Source organism: Trachymyrmex cornetzi, unplaced genomic scaffold (genome assembly GCF_001594075.2).
Source record: "Trachymyrmex cornetzi isolate Tcor2-1 unplaced genomic scaffold, Tcor1.1 scaffold67, whole genome shotgun sequence".
NCBI classification, from domain to species: domain Eukaryota; kingdom Metazoa; phylum Arthropoda; class Insecta; order Hymenoptera; family Formicidae; genus Trachymyrmex; species Trachymyrmex cornetzi.
Window position 1 is genome coordinate 1,516,639 of NW_017299992.1, and position 23,548 is coordinate 1,540,186.

The 23,548-nt window shown below is 30.8% G+C and overlaps 2 protein-coding genes across 5 annotated transcripts in view; one reads left to right on the top strand and one right to left on the bottom strand.

Annotated features, from left to right (window-relative positions):
• The first annotated feature begins 6,355 nt into the window (after positions 1–6,355).
• Positions 6,356–7,586, top strand: LOC108767286 (uncharacterized). Its single transcript, XM_018517045.1, has one exon. It carries the CDS (start codon positions 6,371–6,373, stop codon positions 7,562–7,564), a length of 1,194 nt encoding a protein of 397 aa, XP_018372547.1. The 5' UTR covers positions 6,356–6,370; the 3' UTR covers positions 7,565–7,586.
• Positions 7,587–12,459: 4,873 nt separating this feature from the next.
• LOC108767356 (uncharacterized) overlaps positions 12,460–23,548 on the bottom strand; it is a 160,276-nt gene continuing 149,187 nt past the window's right edge. For 3 of the 4 annotated variants that reach the window (XM_018517202.1, XM_018517203.1, XM_018517204.1), the window contains 4 exons: positions 17,705–17,915; positions 14,814–15,121; positions 13,139–13,475; positions 12,460–12,885 (listed from right to left, as the gene is read on the bottom strand). In XM_018517202.1, the coding sequence (XP_018372704.1) occupies positions 12,709–12,885; positions 13,139–13,475; positions 14,814–15,121; positions 17,705–17,915 (1,033 nt within the window). In that variant the 3' untranslated portion in view covers positions 12,460–12,708. Of the gene's footprint in view, positions 12,886–13,138; positions 13,476–14,813; positions 15,122–17,704; positions 17,916–21,974; positions 22,018–23,548 lie in introns of those variants that run through there. The other variant, XM_018517205.1, reaches the window with a different exon arrangement.

The window sequence follows — 23,548 nt, forward strand, 5'->3', positions numbered from 1 at the left end:
GGAGGGAAAAATTTTCTATCAGATATAGGGTATGTATTGTAATTTATAAAATTAATAACAATCGGCTTTATTAGTCTATATTACGTTTGCAGCCAACAAATAATAAATATAATACTAAATATTTATTGCAAGGAAAATTGCAGAAGATTTTACTATTCCAATAGATATTGTATAAATATAATTTGTATAATACTGTAAGGTATTTTTTACAACTCATGCTTAACTCTTAACCGAGGTTCAACTTTTGTTTCTCATCTTTTTCCAATTCTAAAATTGGAAAGAGACAATGAATAAGTTGAACCTCGGTTATGAGTTAACTGTCAGTTGTGGAACTGGGCCTAAAACATATATATCATATATAAACATTAAAATCTAAAGCAGTAGGTCCTAAACTAATCTTATAGATCAAGTTCCATTTTAATGTAAGATTAACAATATATAATCTTCTCCCAGACAACAAAAAGTGTCTAAAATCAGGTCATAAGACATTTTTTGCGTCTAAAAGACAACTTCAAAACATCTTATGTAATAATTTTAGATTTTGCGTTGTTTGGATTGATTCACTTTACTCTTTATCTTCTTTTAGTTCTAAGAATTAAAAACGATAAATAGTAAATTAAATCGAGATTAAAGTTCGTCGAAGTTAATCTTACATACATTTATGAATGGAATCAGGCTTCAGCTCCTTCAACACTTTCTTCGCTGTTCATATTACATAACATTTCAAATCATCAAATTGTTATAACATAAATAAATAAATTTTTTTTTCAATAATTTAATAATTTAATAAATATAAAAACATTGATGCAATAAAAATAACCATTTTTAATAATTTAAAGAGCTTTTATATATAAGAGATTATATATAAACTTATTATATAAATATTAAGAAAACTTTTATATCATATAAATATTAGATATATATAATATATAAATATAATAAATGTAGATAATAAATAAATAAAAGAAATATATATATATATATATATATATTACAGCAATATTATATACATATACGCTTATTATAGTATTTAATATCTCTTTATATATTGTTAACATAAATAATTTAATAACAAGAAACATCAAATAATTAATCTTAAGGAGCACAGTACTACTCTAGTATAGAGAGAATTAGAGTACGAGATTGTCAATATTAGGCATATGATATTCGGATGCACGACGTAATTCCGCTACCTTATACTACTTTATTAGATCACAATAAACAAGGGACAAATGCAAGGGACAAACAATTGAAATAACAATAAGAGCGACCAAGACTACACTGTTAGAAATGTAACCACAAGCTTCCTTTACATGTAAATGAAGCTAGTGGTTATGAACGAAATTAAAAGTAATGAATGATTTAACTGAAAATTAATAGCGTTTTCGATTGGGCAAAAGTTAGTGCGCACCAACACTGGACGAGTTCCATGGGTTGCACTGAATAGTGCAAGTTCAAAAGAATACGTCAAGATTTTCAGTGCTAAAGCTGAAATTCATTTTTGTTCACTTTGAAGCAATGTTCAACAAAATGTTACAAAACCACAGTAAAAGATATTAAGAGTAGGGACAAGACCCCGTTTTCAATTCAACTGCGCAGATTTGCTTGTCCCTATGTATATCCTTAACTGTGATAAAACGTGCACTGAACTGGCACCGTCAAAATATCTCGTGCCACTTAGTGCGCACTGAGTGCGCACTACGCGAGTGTCGTGCGATCAAATGAACACGTGACACTAACCAAGTGCTCATTGGCACTGCCAATCGAACACGCTCTTGACATTGAGTGCAGCCAGTGCATCCCAATCGAAAACGCTATAAGTTACAGTACTTAAATGTAATGAACGTGTACATTAAATTTATGAAATTTAATGTACTTTTAATAAAATTTTATGAAAAGTACATTAAATTTCATAAATTTTCATGAAAAATACATTAAATTTTATGTACATGTACATAAATATACTTTTTAGTTACAAATACATTAAATTTAATGTAATGTCATGAAATTAAATTTAAATTAAATTCAATTATGTAACTTAAAAGTTAATGAAATTTAAGAACATTTCTAACAGTGTAACTTAATTGACAATTAAAATTAATTAAAATAATGTTTCTAAGTATATAATTTGTTCTTCTATTTTTATAATCTACATTAGCAAAAAGTTGGCAACAAGAAATTGAATATGAAGTTGAATCTGTTATCTATTTATGATCCACATTCTTCAAACTCTAATTATAGGATCTCTAATCTATTCTCGTTTTTAATCCGTCTGCTTGGCGTATGAAACATCGTATTCGTTACAATTTATTTTGTAGACAAAGCTGATAAATTGGCAAATATTTTGCTCGAAAACTTGAACAGCAATCACTTTCAATCTCATCAATCTTTTTGTGACAATTGTAACAAACACTACAAGGATGTTTTATACACATTTTCAAAATGATAACAAAATTATGAAAAAATTACAAATTATCCTAAATCACATTTAAAAATAATACGACAAATTTGGCGGTCTACTATCTTATAAGTTATTTTAATAAATAGAGTATGTTTTTTTAAAATATGTGCTCTAATAAAAGTATATGAAAATGTACTATAAAATAAATTATAAAAATCTTAATTTTTTAATATAAATATAATAAGTATTCAAAATTATTTACATAGAGTTACATTGCAATGCATGAACTAGTTCTCCAGTAAATAAACAAAATATTTATTTTGTTCTATATTTTTGTAATTAATCAGTAAATCGCAATGAAACTTTGCATAAATTATTTTGAATATTTAAAGTACTTATAAAAGAAAAATGAAAATTGTTTATCTTTTTTAAAATTTTCATTTTCATCAATAAAAATAATAACAAATAAAATAAATAAGCTACAAAAAAGTGTTATTATACAAAAAAAAGATCTTATTCACACAACTTTCATACGTGTATTTCCATAGTTTATTTAAAGTGTAAAATTAAACATATTTCCAAATTTAATTTTCTTTGCAGGGACTGTACTATAATATGTTCTTAAAAATAGATATCTATAAAATAACAATTTTTTATTCATATTCACTCATATCTCCGATTTTATTAATCGCAGATAGCTCTTCATAAGCACATTTTTTATCTCTACTTCAAATAATATCTTATCTTTCTTCATTCGAAATGTCGGAAACGTTTGCGGAGGCAAAATATAAAAAATTGGCATTTTTAAGAGATTTCTCCCCTTTTTAATTAAAATTTAAACCGCTGTATCTCCGAAATTATTTGTCGTACAAAGTTCCACTTGGTCTCAAATTATTTATACGAAAATAAAGGAAAAAAATGTATTGTACGACTTTTACCAATTTCTGCGTAGTTTCGTAGATATAACACAAAAAGAGAAAAATCATACCATCAGCTTATATTACTGTCTTCCACTCTGAAATCGTGGATGCAAAATAAATCCTATAATATTTACGCTTAAATAAAGCATTTAAAACAATAAACAACTTTTTGGGAATTATTTCCTTTTTAAAGTCTAAAATGACTGGCCTATTCCGCCACGTGTATTATTTTAAATAAGTTTATTATTATCAGATACGGTCATCATGTCGTCAACTGATAACAAATTTTGCAAAGAATTATTTAACAATGTATGTTAATGATGAATTTTTACTATTTTTACAGTATCATGATGGTCAATCTCCTATCTTTAACTTTATCCTACTCGCAATTCTTATTTGTACAAAACAAAATTAGCCAGTCTTTATAAGAAGCCGTTATTAGTAGACATCGTTCTAGTTATCGAAGTCATATAAACTTATTATTTTGATTAAACAATATCGAGGATGTACAAGGCATTTAAGAATCAAATATAACGAAAAATTTTTTTAAAACATAGAAATTTAACCAAGAAGTATATATAATATAATATTCTATAATTAATTAAAAGTCATATATATATGGGGCATTCCATGCCAAGCCAGCCACCCATTTTGCAAAGTTTCATAGATTTTGTTCATATTGCTTGAGCTTGAACAGTTTAATGAATAAAGACTCTGTGCCGAATAATAGACCCGTAGGCTTACAATTGTTTTTTTTATTTTTTATTAGTTTTTATTATTTTTTGTTATTTTTATTAGTTTTTTGTTATTTTTACATTTTTGTTATTTTTTGTTGTTTTTATTTTTATTTTTTATTTCTATTTTCTGGAATATTTTTATATTTTATCATTTATTTTTGGGAGAAAGTAATTTGAGTAGCGGCATTAAAATATTTCTCAATCGATAGTTTCTTTTCTCCAAAAAAGCGGAATAAAACAGTGGTACTTTTGTGTTGATGGCATTGTTTTAGCCGCGAAAAATCTGGCTGTCTTTTTCATATCCAAAGACGAACACGAAGCTGCTAAACAAAAGCTGGTAGCGAAAAAATATTTAAAATGAGACACGTGGTAAACATATGTTACACGTATAATAATTTTTATCTTTTTACATCGTCAATTTTATATTGGACTCATTTTAGTTACTGTCACGACAGACGAACACTGACGAAATCTATCTCTTCGATTGCGTTCAACCAATGTAACACCTGTTCATATATGACTTTCATTTCTGAAGAAGGCACAATCGTGAGACCGAAACATGTAATATATATAATGACTTTTAATTAATTATGGAATATTATATTATACATACTTCTCGTTTGAGTTTTTATGTTTTAAAAAAATGTTTCATTATATTTGACTCTTAAGTGTTCTGTACACTCTCGATATTGTTTTTTAAATTAAGAATGCTTCGTTTTTGCAATAACTTACTTTGATTAATATTATACATTTTACGAATATTGAATATATAATACCATAAACGACAAGTAAAGTTATAAACCAGTAAAACGTATACGTAGCGCACAGAGAGAAAAAATTTGCTATGAACGCTAATTTTATGACATAACAGCAAATTCCATTTGTAAATATAGGGATCGCAAATTATTTGCAAATGTAACGAATACTTATTCTTTTTTGTATTCGCTACAAAGAGTGTTTGCAACAAATGTAAAATATTTATCAAATAAAAATAAGAAAGAGTATACAGCCACATATGGCTGTATGCACAAATGTTATTCACACAAGTCATATATTTAAAATAAATTACATGTAAACGTTTCGGCAAGTCGTGACGATTATTAGTACAATCAAGAGAATGCAAATGTTAAAAAATAATAAATAGCACATTAAAATGTCACAGTACAAAATTTCAAAAATTAATCCTGTCTTCATAATTTCTTTTACAGTGAAATTAAGAATTTATTCTTGATAACTTGTATGTTAAAACACGGGATTACCAGATTTTAATAAAACAAATATCAAATTGTACTGATGATGGTCACGACTTGATCGAAACGTTTACATGTAATTTATTTTAAATATATGACTTGTACACGGAGAGAATTTTTTCTTAGAATTTACTCTGAAAATATGACAGTCGTGGGACAACATTGTATTTTGAAGAATTTTAACATAAATCCCTCTCATTCATTAATAAAACTACAATAAAGTTTAAAATAAGTTTGATCAATTTTACTGAAGTGCATGGTAAAAATCTTCGAAATACAATGTTGTCCCACGACTGTCATATTTTCAGGGTAAATTTTAAAAGAAAATTCTCTCCTTGTACGAATAACAACTTATGTATGTGGCTGTATGTTTTTCTTATTTTTGTTTTATGTTATCGAGCCATCTTTAATAATTTTGTTTAAATTTTATTTATTTATCAAATATGCGAATTTATTAAACAGTTAACAAGTTTGACAATTTTAAATTTTGTAATTATAGCATAATTTTTTACTTTTATAACAAAATCATTTTTCTCCGTGCTTCTGCAAAAAGACGATGATTCGAAAGAGCAAAATAAGAAATATAACAATTAGATTATTTAGCATCATAAAACAACCATAATCTCTAAACTGGCCTGTCAACCGACACTTTTGCTGAAAATTCTAATCGTTGCAAGTCTCTCGTATCTGCAATGGAGAATGCTTACGAGTTGGCTCTATTACAGTATATTCGTCAGCAATCAGCGGTTATAAAATCAGGAAGGAAAATACAAGAAGAGCTCAGTTACTCAGTCGTTCAGTCAGTCGAGCAGTCGAATAACGCGAGTATTACATAAACGTGCGTTTATCGATCTATTAATATATATAAAAAACACAAAAAGTATACAAAATACAATTTTATTAATAATAATTAAAAAGAATATCAGTTTGTTCCTAGAAGTCATCGTGGAACTAAAAGAATCTCTGTGTCGGCATCTTCAATTAATGTTGGCATAATATATTTTATTATTTTGTATATTTTATTATTTTTATTGGGACACGCAAATTGCATAATCAAATAAAATGTCCCACGAAAAATGGCTCGACGGAGTGATGTCGAAGATCATCAAGAATTTTGGATTGGACGTCGACAGTGCTCGGTACAATTTATTAGAATCTACCGGCATTATTACATCCATTGTGTATCATATACGTTTGCAGTTTGAAAATAAGACAAATAGACAGAACGAAGAATTGCTCATAATACTAAAAAGACCTATGCCGGGCCATAACCAGATACATGCTTATCTTCAATTTCATAATGAGATCTTGTTTTATCAAAAGTACACTCGACCGGATGAAATTTATGCGAAATGCTTCTACGTCGAAAAACGGCTATCTCTCGATTGTATAATTGCTTTAGAAAATGTTAACACACGAGGATATTACGCTTGTTCATGTGTATACAATCCTCCAGTGGAATATACATTAGCAGCAATGCGCGAGTTAGGACGATTTCATGGCAAAGGATATGTCATGAAGCAGATGCAGCCGGAAAAGTTCTTCGACATCGTGGAACAAATTCAAGAAGTTAGATACACAAATAAATATACGGATAATATCTTCAAATATTGTTCCAACATTAAGACATTACGAGTGGTCGAATATCTTCGCAGTCAAGGCCATGATACAATTTTCTGTGATAAGATGGAAGCCTATCTGTCGAACGCGTTTGACCAAGTGATGATAAAGACGGTACAACCGCTTGAACCTTTGGCCACGTTGTGTCATGGTGATTTTACATTAAGCAATATTCTCTTCAAGACAGAAGACAATGGACAACTTTACCCAATGCTAATTGATTTCGCACTTATTAGCTACTCGACGCCCGTCGTCGATCTTTCTACGTATCTTCACATATGTTGTACAAATGAAATGAGGAAAAACAAATTTTCCGAGTTCATGCGAGTCTATCACGACGCGCTGAAGGAGTATCTATTGGATGCTGGTATTCAAGACATTGAGAAATACTCGTATGACGCTTTGTTGGACGATTTTAGGAGAGGTGCTCTCTTTGGTTTCGTTCTTATGTGCATCTTTATGCCGATATTACTAGGGCATCTCGATCCAGAATTAATGGTACAAGATATAATAAATTTGGGTCCTTTGGAAAGTGTAAAAAAACAGAAATGCATGGGCGGAGACAAAATATCCAAAATGCTAGCTGAAGCGTTATTGCATCTGAAAGATCTTGGCTGCCTGGAACATGTTTTATAGTTTGCGCGAAATAATTCGGACGCACGAAATATAGGATGTGTGTTCCATTTGTAGGAATTATTTCATCCTTGTTTATCAAATGTTTTTGAGCTATAATTTATCAAAGAATTTGGTCGCTATGATGTACAGTGTCGTCCAACTGACATTATTTTATATCTTTTACATAGCTTATTATGTAAAAGATATGTAACACAATATTATTTTCATGTAGCAATTATATAAAACTAAATGTATTCAACAAATATTTAAAAACTTACTACAAGTGATTTTCAATAATGTCTTCCTATCACGTCCACATTGTTGAACTCAGGTTGATTCAAGAAGATGTCAAGAATAGAAACATCGAAGTAATCATTTTCGGTATCAATACTATTTCTTTTTTTCAAATTAATTAAAAAAAATTATAGAATTGAATGAGACACACGTAGAATTTCCAGAATATATCGAAGCTTCACTTATAATTGTACACTGTAAAGTACAAGTCGTTTCACACTTTTGTTATATTATAACTCAGAAAATGTCCATTATTGATGTTTATGACATATATTTTTTTATTTATTAGATTAAGCATCATTATATAGGAAAACTAACTTAATTTACTAATACCCTACAATTTACCATATATTTAGTGCGGAGTTCTTTAAAATGAATCGTGAAAGTACCTTAAAAACAGTACATAGCATTAATTTATGTATACCTTGTCTTTTTAGAATTTAATTCTTTAAAACTGAAAATGAGCTTACATAATTAATAAACGCTATATTAGGAACGACTTATAATAATATTTATGTGTATGCTGATATGTAATAATGATGCTATATTAACTTATTTTAACCAGAATTTACATCCTTTTTATGTTATATCTTGTCAACATTCGTTTGAGATTCGTTTGAGAATATTCAATTTTTATCTTTTGCCAAAAATCCAGCGTCTATCTTTTGCAAAATACTACGTATTATATATAAAACCACCCATTGGGTAGTAACTAGTAAAAAAAATTAAAAGTTAGATATTAAGATTAAAAAATTAATAATTTGTAACTTAATTATTTCTATATGAATTAACTTTCAATTTTTCTTAGTTATTTTTAACACATAATTGTAAACGTATTAAATTTTTAACTTAACTTTTTTCTAATAAGTTAAAAAAACTTTTTGTCTCTCTTTAAAAGCGCTAATATTCTCTACTTCTATAAAATTTGAGCATTAAACAATGAATAAACATTAAAAAATAAATATCATTAGACAAATATAAATGGATAGAAAATAAATGAACATTAGACAATGAATGAACTTAAGATAAGATAAGATAAGTTAAATTAACAATCGGTTTTTACTAGTCTGGCGCAACTATCAGTAACTTTGTGTCTTTGAACAGAAAAAAAAAACAAAGATTTTACTAGCGAATGTGTTAGTTTAAAAGGAAAATTAAGCGGCATAAATTTTGAAACGCTATTTTTATTAAAATTCAATAATTATTTGTAACATGTATTCCACATTATACATAATAATTATTTTTATATTATTGTTATAAATAATTTTTTTTAAAATATAGATTTCCATATTGAAAATTATACTTCTTCATTATTTCATACAAATTTTATGTATAAATAAAATATTAAACTTATAATATGTTCCATATTGCAATTATTTATATTTTCATTTTAACCGTACAAAGAAAAGCTAATTATAAAAATTCAAATAATTATAAACTATTTTAATATTTCAAACTCCGTCAGAATAATTATCGGACACCCTGTATTTACAAACAATATTATGAAATCACCATTTATGAAAAATTTATTTATTTAAAATAGGCGATAAAATGTATTGCGCGTATATGAGGTTTCTTTGATAACAGAATGGAAATGAACTTGTCATGTTCTTATTATAGTTTACGTTTTTCCAGAAAATATTTTCATTTAAATTTGCGTTTCCTTCTTTCAAAAAATTAATTTATTTAACATAGGCGATAAAATGTAATGTATAAAATAAAGAAAATAAAAGCAACGATTAATATAAGATTTTGAAGAATCGACAGAAATACAATTTCAATTTTACATACATATATGTGTATGTATAATGTACATAGAATCAGTAGATATATTATATATAGTATAGATATCAGCAAACTGAATTTCGAAAATCTGACTGTTCTTCTCATACCTCACACTATTATTTTCTTGCTTAAATATAACGGAAATGGTGTGCAAATGACGTCAAATCTATAGTTATCTTATCAGGTATGTATATAAATATATATAACAAAAAGATCATTCTTGTTAAAATAATCTTTTTAAATTGCCGCACTGTTACGATAATATTGTATTTCTTCTCATAAGCAATGCACATTTACACATGTGTATCTGTGTTTATTTTTACATATCCTAAAAAATATACACATGTGTATGTGTATAAAAAATAAAAATATGCTATTAAATCTACAGTCCCTTTTCTTCGATAAAATTGCAGTCATTATCAAATGAATTGAATACTATTAAATAAATCATATAAGGCCACATATAAAATCTTTAATAGCGTCTCATTGTTGGTTTCAAATATTCTTTGTAAGAAGCGAGAGATTTGTATTATATAATATATATATATTATATATTATGCGATATGTAACATTTAATATAACGGGAAATAATTGGAAAAGGTAGGAATGATAATAAATACACTATCAGCGTCTTCCATTGACATAATTTATTTGGGATCTAATAATAACTAAAATAATTACGTGACAGAATATCGATAGCAGTCTACTCATTTCCTAGTAAAGCGACAGCATACACGTTATACGAGTTTATATAAATTAAAATAATTATCAATTTTTTCTGTGCTGAAGCGCCATTGCACGTGTATACTCGGATTATGATAAGCCAATGTGACTCTTAATTTCACATGGTTGGCTTATGCACCTCAAAAATTTTATTTTTTTGCATCATTCTAAGTAGACTCATCATATTACACTATCTCGACATATATATATACTTTATTTATATATTTATATATATATATCTCCATATTTTTTATATGCATATGCATTTATAAGCGCGTGCAAATATACTATGCACGAGATCTCTCGGTGACTGTTGCTCAGTCCACAGGAACATTAAACTCAAAATACAATAAAATATTACAATTTATTATTTCAATATATATAATAAGTCTATCTACATAATATATATAACTATTGCAGAATCTATATCTAGTATGAACGTTACGTCCATATTTCCAATTATTTACAAAGGTACTGCCAGAGGCATTCGCTTGTTTCTTCTTTTTCTTTAGGCTTGCAAAAATACGGATTGTCGGTAGCTTTCTTATACCCGGCTGCTCAAAAACACGATAATGAAAGATGAATAGATGCATTCAAAATGGAGAGAAATTGCACTTACATCGCAAGCAATTTGTACCAAAACAATAATTTTCGAGCGTACTTTTCTACTTTATGAGAAGAACGGTAAAATGCGTGTGCATGTAAAAATATCATTATAAACAGTACGATTACGAAGACATGTTTTCTTTATAAAACGCTGCCATATACGATGTATATAGTCGCAGCACGTCAGAATTTATATTCAATATAAAAGTACATGTAGCTTTAGAATTTTATATATACAATAAAATATACCTAAATTTTATAAAACTTTAATTTAATGTGTAGGAGCACAGCAAATTTTGTTCATTCAAATTTTCGATTTTAAACAAATATTTTGTTGCTTAGATTATCGAAAATGTTTAAAGTAGAACAATATAATTATAGGAGTTTTTTTTTAACAATTAAGCAATTGGATTTTAACTATAAATACAGATTCTTTGGATCAATGCGATGCATTAAATAGAAATTTTCAATTTTTATGTAAAAAGATTTAATCAAAAATATCTAATATATTTTGCTTCACACATGATGTGATTATCATTTTTAAGATTCTTAAGATTTTAAGTAAACATCAAGATAATGATTTTTATATATATGTATTAAGAATACATTGTCTTCAATATTTGTTTATAGAAAGATAGGCACACAAATAATAGTATATTTGAATGGATTATCAAGAGCATTTAGTTTATATTTTTTCTTAATTATATATTTTATGTGACTTTTAAAAAAGAAACTTTTTAATAAAAAAAAATCTTTTAAAAATTCGTTCTCAATATATGCCTCTGTTTAATAGAGAAATCTCGGTATAATTTCTAAGTTATTTCAAGTTACAGGAAGGATTTAATTCTAAATTTTTTTTTTCTACAGTAAAACATGATATAATATATCTTTCTGAACTGAGGATAATTATAATAAGTAGCATTTAATAGTAAAAAAATATCTTATTTTGAAGTAATTAAGTATGTGCAGAGAAACGTGCGTGATGTTTAACATTTTCATGTTAATAGTGAACTTTCTTGATGCTCAAAGATGTACACTTATTATTATATTTGTAACTCATCAATATTTAGGCCGCTTAAAGTTTTTCTCGTACACATTTAGAATATAGTCACACAAGTTAATATTTATTATCAATGAAAGAAGAGTCAAAAATATTCATGCGCAATTCATAGACGCATGTTACGTTTCAAGTTTATGTTAACCCTTAAGTATCATAATATAAATGAATCGCAAATCTGTTTTGAATCTTAGTAGATTATATTTACTTTTCACGCTTTTAATATACTTAATATTGCTTTTCAGATTTTTTAATGCTATGTTTAATTTCGAAAAAATGATATAAGAATACTATTGATAAATGTTTAATCGTAATAATATTTGAAGAATTTGTTATAACATAAATAAAAACAGATGGAAATTATATACAATATTTGTTATAAAATTTTATTATAATACTTAAGAGTTACTTATTTCTTCGCCAGATAATAAATTCTTCTTAACTACGCGCTTTTATATATAATAAAATCATATCACAAGTTTCGAATCATTTATCTTTGATCTAGGTGTATAATTAACATGACAAAATATTACAGTAAATATCACATGGAGCGATGATATTTCAATTAAATACAGTAGCGACTTTACTAAAGATAAAAGTCCATTCCTTAATCTTACAAATAGAATTATAATTTTGGGCATTACACGTTTTCGTTCATAAAATAATAATTTATATACTTTCATATATAGGGGTAGTAAGCTCAAGCATATGACTGATCCAACGATATAGCTATTTTATTTCCTTTCTCGACCCAATTTCTAAGACGTCCTCTAAGTTCTTCAAGACTTTTCGATTTTGCCTTATTTATCCTCTTGTACTTCACGTCTTTTGGCTTCGTCACGGATCTGTGATTGCTCATTACCCTATTGTATGTCACCTGAAAGGATAAATAGATTTCTTATGGAAAGATCAATTTATACGTACTAGCGTGGATTTTAAAGTTAAACATGAGGAAAATCTAAATAAAGAATATATTAAATTAGAGTATAATTTGCATTACATTCTAAGTTTATGTAAATCTTGTATTACTTTTTTTTCATTAGGATGTTTCAATCCGAATATTTCACAAATATTTTCTAATAAATCAAATTCTCTTATATGCCGATAAGATTTCAAATAGTTTCTGTTACCTGCGCCTGTTGGCTTTCGTCCCTGGGTCTTTCGCTAGGTGGAGAATCTGTGTCTTGAGCCAACCTTTCGAAACTGCCGTACAGATCCTGAAGCCTGCCCTTTCCGTTGCCTAAGTTTTTCATTCTCCTGTCTTCGTATTCCGAATTCTCTGTCGATTCCGACGGATCTTGATTATTTTCGCTGTCACCGTCTTCCTCCACGGAATACACGGTTTCCAGAATCTCCGGTCTTCTGAGAAAACCGTTGCAACGTCGCATTGACGAATACTTGTTCGACGGTTCCACTGCATCGGACACGGAACGGATCACAGTTACATCAGTAATGTTAGAACGAAATCTGTGGATTACAATTAGAATATATATAAAATCAATTATAGATGATCTATAATTTGTGAAAGAATTTGGGAGAATTCTATTTATAGAGCTTCATGTATTTTCTTATGTGTATATATCTATTAATATTTTGATTTGTATATTAGATAAACTCTGCGAAAAGTAAGTGAATTTTTAACGAATTTAAAATTTTTTTTCGATTTTCTCATGAAATCCAGTGCAGCTGAGGTCCTGTTTGTGCTTTAATTTATGTAATAATACTTTTGCAATCCATACATCCAACACGGAGATTTTTCACCGAATGGAAATGTGGGTAAAACAGGAGGCTTTAGCATCGCCTTAAGATACATTGCAACTTTATCATAGAAATTTTGAACGTATTTCAATATAATTATTATACACCGGCATAAATAAGTATTTTTTAAACTATTTATCATTATTCTTAATATCATTCCAATGCAGTCTGTACTGGTCGCAATCACATTGAAAACGACATTTTTCCAAAGAAATTCAAATTAAGAAATATAAACAAAATTTAAACACGCTGAAAGTTTTCAGCATATTTGAATCTTGTTTATATTTTTGCTTTTGCATACTGAAAAAAAATGATGTATCAACAGCATTATTTTAATTAAAAATAATTTTGTTGATTCAATGACAGCATTAATGAAACAAGTATGTTATGCGCTTGTTTAGTAAAATTTTGTTTCATTAATACTTAAATAACAAGAAATACAGGACTCTTAATTTTTTTTAAAACAATACAAAGATATGAAGGGCACATACGAGACAAATGAACAATTAAGAGCGTAGAAAGACAAAATATAAAATATATATATTTAATTGTATTAATCCAAAAAATATAAAAAAAAAATATATATATATATATATATATATACAACTCTTTCATATGCTTGTGGTGCGCATGCTGATTATTCAATTGCCACGAGCATATGAGACCTACAGTTTTAATGCCGGTTCCGAACGGCGAATTTTTCGAGAGGTGTTTCTGTGGGCAAGGATATTCTCGGGAGAGAGGTTGCCGGCCTTGTCTGAGAGGAGACATGAACGTAAATATTTTGGTTCCTATTGGGATCGAATCCAATGGTCCTATTGGGACCTCTGACATGATAGACCAGTGTGCTGTCTGCCATGCCACGCTCGCGCTCAAGATTATTTTCAATTAAAATAATGCTGTTGATACAACTTTTTTTTTCCAGTGCACTTTTTATTCTTACTTTTCGTGTCCTTATATTCCATTATTGCACAGACGCAGTAAAAACTCTTAATTTCATAGACGATATAGCTGATGTGTGTGTAAACCTATTTTTAAAATGTTCACCTTGGTGGGGCAGGATCGTCCGCGGTTTCCTCGAGCACAACGGCGCTGTCGCTATCCCCGAGACTGTCTAATCTGTCCAGGGCGTCGCAAGGTGGCGAGTCCCGAGTGCTCGTGCTCCTCTCCGCCAATCTGTTCTGCAATTGCCTGATCACCCTTTGTTGTCGTAAAATAATGGATTCTCGCTGACTCAGACTGGCTTCGATTTCCTTCTGCTTCCTGCAGAGCCTTGACTCGAACAGCAGAAGTTGCGACGACAACGTCCGCAACTGCTCAGCTTTTTCCCGCGTCAATCGAGCCACCAGGTCCTCCTGCGAAACGTCATGATAACAAAATTGAACGAATCGATAGTGTTAAATTTCTCATTAATTCGCGAGTACAATAAACTGCAGCGGGCTCTTCACCCGATAATTCATGTATAGTAATTAATAACGGCGCGAATTCGTGGCTGCGAAATCAACCGGCATTTCGCCATTTACTTTCAATATTAAGTAATTAATTAGCAAACGATCTCTCGCTGCTATTATTATTAATATTTGTTTAGCGCTGTTAATTAATTTCCCCGGTTTTCTCATCTCGTTTGCCGGTAAATACCGTTCGAATGGATATCGCTCATTAGGACGATATAGTGTTGAATCGTATTTTTTTTTTCTTCTTTTTTATCAAACATCGCGCATCGGTTCATGCGTATTTGTGCAAACATCTCTCGAGTCCACTTGCTTTACGCGAAGCACGTTATCAGTATGCGTGAACGGCAGATACGTGCCGTTCCGCTGCACGCGTTTCCTCTGTACGCGTCGATATACATGCGTGAAGCTGCATGTTTGCACAACGATGCACGGTATACCTACACGTCATACGTATCCGGCCGACCGCTTTGCATGAGCATTGCTCGCGTCTCCTTCCTTCCGTCCTCCCGCACGCATGGAGGATGAGTCCATTACTCTCGCTATTGTGTGCAATATAAACGGTACCGTAAGACGACCAGGTGCTATCGCCGGTGCGTGTCACGCACTTTGAAGATAGACGCGGAAAATAATTGACACGTTTGGCCGATAGACGCATCATGTGAACGACCGATTAATAGACAGATTCTGCATTCAGGAAAGGGAAGCAAGAAGACATTTCTTTTATTGTTAGATATCGAAAAAGCAACGATAACCCAATCCCTGGAGTTAAATAACATTTTGTTATTTTTTATTTCTACGTGTGTCCAAATGTAAATCAATCCATTACTGTGTGGTCAGTTTTAAAGTAATAATCGTCCGTATTAATGTATTTTAAATTAAAGACAAATAAAATTTAAATTATCATTTTTTAAACAACGTGTAATGGAAAATAATTAAAAATTCACGTAGAGTTATTCATATATATCATATTCATATAATCATTATTCATATTTTCATAAAAAAATAAAGGCCGCAACACAGGTGACTTTGGTACGGTCTTAAAAATTTAAATTTTTCGTATTTACGAAGAGAAAGGAAATAAGAATATTGTTTTACATATGGCAATAAATATATCAAGTTGATGTGACAATATATATTAAATATGAAAAACCTTAGTTATGAATCTCATATTTGTCTTTTTCTTTTTTCCGGTTCAGAATACACATTTCTCTATTTTCACTGATTACCACATTAAAGAAAAATAAATTTTTACAAAAAGAAATAGAAAACGTACAAAAATTAAATAGATGATTATCAAAAATGGAAAGTTCTATTCGAAAATTTTCTTTTAAAATTGAATTTCGTAACATATCTGCGCAATATGCGTGCATAGACATATCACGAAAAATTGTCTTTTACTACCGAAATGAACTCATCAAGTATTAACATTTCTCCATTTAAATTCGATAAAAGTATGTGGGAAAGTTGTTATTTGATAATCGGCCGTCCCGCTGGTATTTTTCCCGGCGCCGGCTAAGGGAGAAAGAAGATCATTTTGTAGCAATTATTCCTTCGCAGATTGCCAGCAAATTTAGTAGGAGTCTTTTTTTTTCTCGCGGGGTTTACCCTCGCAAACCGAGAATTACCTCTAGTCACGCAAAGTCAGACGCGAAATCGTAGGATGTCACGAGACGCTCCGGGCTTATCCCAGAAATGCTCGGAAATCTCTTTACAGCAATGACTCGTAACGGCAGTACCGTTTCGCTTACCTGCTGGAATTTATCTTTCCCATTGGCATCATTATAGGTCTAACGCAGACCTGTTCAATTTGAGCTCCAGTGCCAAAATGCAGAACAAAATCGACGCAAAAAATTCAATGCGAGTAAGATTCCATGGACTGTAAAGTGTTGAGCATCGCTCAAACGCGTATCAACAGTCTCCGAAATCTTATCCATATTAATTTCTTTGCGTCAATAGCTTTGTGTTTTAGCTCCGGAGTTCAAATTGGATATGAATTGGATAGAATGTTCAATTCCAAAATGTATTTCATGCTCGGATGGAAAACTATAATTCAGATTTTTCATAAAAATCTTCCGAAAATGCTTAAAAACAAAGGATATTTCTAGCAAAAGTTAAACTTTTGATTAACAAACTGTCTGATGAAACTTGTTTTTTTTTCCAATTAATTTCAGCCTTGATTTTGATTTAATGGATATTTTCCAATTACAGTATCTATGTGTAAACATATAACGTTTGTTTTAAATATTTACACGTTCGCTTCGTAAAGCGACAAAAATATGTGCCTCTTCGCGTCTAAATGGATCACCATGTATCTAATATTTCACTGTTTGTAACATCAGTCCGTGGGCTGAGCGTGTTTTATGGTTTTCAGAGGTAATAGCTTTGATCGATCGTCCTACGTTCCTCCCGACTGATTTCCTCGTCGAAGACTGCAAGTGGGATTGCCTTTGCATGTAGAAATCCTTCCTGGTAATTGAAACTTACCTGCAATTTAAGGGTCCTTCGCCAAGCGAGCATTTGGTGGGCTTGTGCCCGCTGTCTCGCTCTGAGTGCCGCTATGACCGACTTGGCTTCCTCCAATGACGTCACTTCCACTTCGTTACTGTCCTTCATCGACTCGCCCGATAAGTCACTGACTCGGCGGCCCTCGTCGATAGTAGCCAATATACAGCTGTCCATCGACGTCTCGTCGAAGCTGCAAACAGAAAGTGGTGCGATGAGCGATTTGTCATTCTACTTATCCGACGATCTTCTTAACAACTTATTTTAGGATATTAAAACGCCTCTCTCTAAGTAAATTGCTGCTCAAGTGATCCCTTTTAATACAAATGACAATAGAGGCATTGTAGAGAAATGCGATTACGTTAAAATAGATGGTCTTATTGTCTACCTATTAAAATTATTGTCTATGTACATCTATTAACTTTTATTTTTAACTTACAATTTCTACCATATTCTTAATTTTTCTAATCCTATTTTAGCGTTATGAAAATTAAATTATAATTTTAAAAAATTATTATTAAGAATGTTAATTTTAGATGCGTTAATTCTAAAGACACTGTACCGTTAGAATTAAATCTAAATTAATTAGAATTTAGTTGAAGTGTAATCAAAGCAGGAATTGCAGCTCGCGTTCGGATAAGTGTATAATAATATCGGAAATTTTTACGAATGATTGAAAGGTCGGAAATCGATATGTCTTTTCCGGATGATTGCTTACACTTCGACAGGATATCGCAAAAAGAAAAGCTCGGAAAGCTCGTTTTTTCCGAAAAGAAAAAGCAACTTTCGCGTTAAAAAAACGAACCTACGTGATTTAAGATTTGTTTGGGTATCTTTCGCATTTGCGTGCCGTTATCCTTCATTTTCTCATCGGCATAGTAATGAATCATCCGACTATACAACTATATGGAACTCGACGCGAGTCCTAGCGCACGATAAGCATGCACGCGGTAACTGATCCTAATACCGAGAAACGCGATCGGCAAATAAATCAGTAATCATGGGAATGATACGACTCCAGTTTAATAAAGCTTGACGATCAAACTGGTACGAAAGCGATACGCGTAAATGATAATATATGCTCTCAATGTTATTATTTCTTCGCACACATATAATAAAATATAATATAAAAACGATGCCTTTGTCGCAAGACGATGTCTTTGTTGCTCTGTCGAATTTACAAGGAATTTTCGACAGACTTAATAATTTCATACAATTATCATTTTTTATATATATTTTTAATTTTCTTTAGATTGTGCTCTGTAATCTTTACATACATGTCAAATTTATTCTTTATTTATTTTTACAGTCAGTAAAAAAATTAAATATTTTCAAATCCAAAGCGAGACAATTTTATATTGAAAGAATGTATGAATGTAAAGACAAATACAATAATTTATTTTTAAGAAATAATACAATTTTATATATATATATATGTATATTGACATATTTGGCGGAACAGCGAAACAATCATCTCGAAAGCGGGACGTCTGGTCTTATTACATATACGTTACAGCTGTTACACGAGGCCGGTATACGTCCACGAAATAGAACGTCTCTAAAAATCGAAGTTGTACTTGCATGGAAACTTTAGTTTTGCCTTTGGCTCTCACGAGAGAACGCTATAAAAACAGTTTGTGCCATACGAGCCCTGCGCGATATCGATCTCTATCTAGAAATTTACATCGCACCGTACATCAAACGCTGTATATACCTACCGCAATTCTGTGTTCAAGATCGACCGAATGTACACGCGGCTGGTATACGAGCTCGCAGTGTCGTTCGCTGAGAACGTAAGCTTGCTCTCGATTGAAAGTAACTCGGCTTTAAGGAGGAATACAAGATTTGTATAATTGAATTTTAAGCTTCAATTTCGATATAGGCTCCAACAAATAAATTCTAACAATATGTAATAACAAAGCTACGGAGCCAAGCCGATTGTTGATGCTTAGTGTGTATTTACAACATTAACATAAAACTAATAAAGTTGACATTTATTATTAAAAATGATAAGACATACGTTTCGACCTTTACACATCAGACCATCTTCAGTGTCACCAAATAAATTAGTATTACATACGTAAACGTTTAACACTGTGTTCCAATGTCCACCCTATCAATAGTACATCAAATTTCTATAGATTACAATACAATATAGATTAGAATACAACGTATTCATATAATGATGTTGATGAATCTTTGGTGGTGCGACTCCATGTTCAATACCATTCATATGTATAAAGGGATTCTCATATATATGATATAATTTATAATTTATTATTGTCGAAACGGTGAACTAAGACAGAAATCTGCCGATTATATAACAATTTACAAAAAAGGCAGTTATAAATTATATCATATACATGATAATCTCTTTATGCATATGAATGGTACTGAACATGGAGTCGTACTCCCAAAGATTCATCAACATCATTATACGAATACGTTGCGTCTATAGAAATTTGATGTACTATTGATAGGGTGGACATTGGAACACAGTGTTAAACGTTTGCGTATATAATACTAATTTATTTTGTGACACTGAAGATGGTCTGATGTGAAAAAGTCAAAACGTCTTATTATTTTTAATAATAAATGTCAACTTTATTATTTTTATGTTAATGTTGTAAATACACACTAAGAGAGCATCAACAATCGGCTTGGCTCCGTAACCTTGTTATTACATATCGTATAATTGAATTGTAGACAAAATTTGCAAATTTATTTTTTAGGGAAAGGAATAAATTGATACAGTTTTCTGTTCAATCGTTTCCTAAAAATGAATCTGTAACATAAAATTTATTAAAAATATAAGAATTTTCTGTATGTTATTGAGGACAGGTCCAAAAATTTCAAGTGTCTTACAGTTACTATGGTTCTGCGAATTCCTAAGGAAATAATCTATTATTTTCTGATTTAGTTTTCTTCAATATAATTACAGATTAAAAAATGTTATGATAACAATAAAAAATAAACATAAAACTCTAATTTCTGCGTAAAAATTGACGTTATTTATGTTGTGACAATTTTATAATAATTTTTCTAATTTTTAATTTTGTACATTTTTACTTAATTTTCTACGTCTTAAATCATAGTAGTAAAAGTCTAAACGAGAATTGTGTCCATTTATTCCTCGCATTAAAATAAATTTGCAAATTTCAACTTCAATTTAACTACACATATATCCCTGAAGCTGAAACACGCGTAGCAATGTCGACAGATTGTCTACAGATTATCTTCCCATCGATGGCTAACGGATCCCTTTTGGGTCGCGTGTTCGTTCGAGAACCTTTGGGAAGCGCCTGGCGAAAAATTCTGCATTGACTACTTACTGAATACGTAAACGGAAATGATTCCCTATTGTAAGAATTGGAAACTTTTGCTACAATACATACAACTTTCGTAAGTAAAAACTTAAAATGCATAATTTTATAACGAAATTTTTACAACTATTCCTTTCAACTATTATTTCTTTTACGACTTTTTAATCTAGTTTAATATAATTTTAGTAAGAAAAAAATGTGAATTTTAATGGAGATTATTCTTGCAACTGAAACAGCTTTTCATAAAGTTAATTTGAAATTTTGTTCTTTCGTGAGTACAGATGTAAATTTCACGAATAGTTCCGGAGGAAAATGAAGATTTTCTTACAATTTACAATTTACTTGAAAAATCTAAATGTATAATATTACAAAGCGCTTTCAATGTGAAACTTCTGTCTCAAACGTTCATTTATAGTTTCGTCCTTAGTTTCAACCTCTAAGACTGTACTATATAGTAAGCGAAGAAGAAAATGCACGTCTCTCGTCGCAAGCTACTTCACGATATACACTTGGAGCTCCATGAACTCCAAGAGAGACAGTTGCGAAAGTTTCCTTGTTAAAGTCATTCCCGGTCGTTACGCATTCATTCTAATCGAACAGAGAGAAATCGAGGAAGACAGGGAAACTATTAACGCACGTAATCTACATAACAAGCGGAGAGAGGCTAAATCATTTATACAAATTTATATGAGATTTACTTAACAACGATGGATTTAATTATCAATTATTACTTCTAATTAAAAAATATTGGGATTGTTGTTGCAAAATTTATTTACGGTTGTTATTTATGGTTGATTATTACAATTAGTTGAGAATTTATAACGCACAGAAGTTACAATGTTTGAAAAGTTACGAATGTACATATTTGTGGAAAGCATTTTTCCGGTTCGCTTTCTCTCTCTCTCTCTCTCTCTCTCTTTCTCTCTGACCTCTGACTAATTAAGTCCGGATAAATTATGCATGAATCGTCCAGCTGAGTCATGCCGCGTCGTAAATTTGACGTTTTCCCTCTCGGAGGGCATCGATCGCAGGGTAACCTGCGTGAGAGAGCCGGGGATCGAAAACCCCCGCGGTGCGTACAATAGAAAAGGCACACGTTTCCGCCAGGTAACCTCGAGAGTGAAACCACCGCTGCGATATAAATGCGTTTCCGTCGCGGGTAAAAATACTGAAATAATAAAATAGCAAAACGCAATATCCGCACGAGGCAACCTAAAGGATGACCGAGGGCTGCGAGATATTGCGATCGACATGAGCTACGAATATTATCGCGGTTATTATTCCGGGATATATTACGAGAAATTAATACGTAAAATTTAATTATTATTTATTATAAATTATTATTTATTATCATTTATTACTCGTACTCTCGCGTAGTCGGATGCTCGTTATTAAAATATATATTTGGATTAATTGTCGATTATTATTTCTGATTAAAAAATATCGGGATTGTTGTTGCAAAATTTATTGATATCAAAATTATTTATTGACGGCTGTTATTTATTATGGTTGATTATTACAGTTGGTTGAGAATTTATAATGCACAGAAAAGGTAATGTTTAAAAGCGAATATTTTATTTTGTACTTTTTTTTTGTTATTTAATGATTTTAGACTGTCTCTAGGTTATTCAGTTCTCAACAGCGTACGTGATAATTAGCGATTGAGTGATAATTAGCTTTACAGAGGACTATTAACTCATTGTAGTCTTCCAGTAGACATTAGAATAATCGAATAATTAGAGACAAATTGTGAAAATTTAATCTAAATAGCAATCTGCTTTTTGGAAAAACTTGTTTAAAAATATCTTAATTACTTTTTTTCCTGTTAGTGACATTTTATTTCTTCTATTTTATTGTTATACTCGTTATTGCAGTAATGAGAAATCTCACCGTCTCTTAATTAAACTCATAATTAAAGAATTACCAGAAAAGCAAGCCTCATCAGCCTCAAACATTTTAATGTCTCCGGATAATGAACAACAAAAGATAGAATCAAAACATGTTTTTCCTTTAAGAGAAATGCATTCAGCTTTTCCCAAAAGCAAGTATTAACCGCAATCTCTGTCACTGATGAATATGAGAGACCAGTCAAGCTTCGCTCTTTCCTGAAGGATTAATTCGAGTTTGCCATTGTACGAGGCAGATCTCGCGATACGTCGCGTCACCCTGAGGGGTCCAAACATCTGAGATGGGTCCTGGTAAATATTCCGTATGCGGTATTTCGCATACCGCGTATACGTACGTAGAGAGGTATGCATACACACACATATCGATTGTACGTTGCGGCCAGGTGGACATTTGTGCGCGCGAATGCACACGCATGGCGCGTCCTGGAGCGACGCGTGTGTACACGCAGACACACCGCAGAAATACCGGACGCTCCGGGAGCGCGGATAATGCTCGACAGGAATTACAGTCAGGTGGTATCAAACGCGGAGAGTGCCGTGAAACCGCATATTGCCGTTTAGGTCGTCATCGAATTGCCGAACAGACGTTCTCGCAA

Bases quoted from the DNA above. Each gene is read 5' to 3' on its own strand.
- LOC108767286 (XM_018517045.1), top strand. From the start codon at position 6,371: ATGTCCCACGAAAAATGGCTCGACGGAGTGATGTCGAAGATCATCAAG.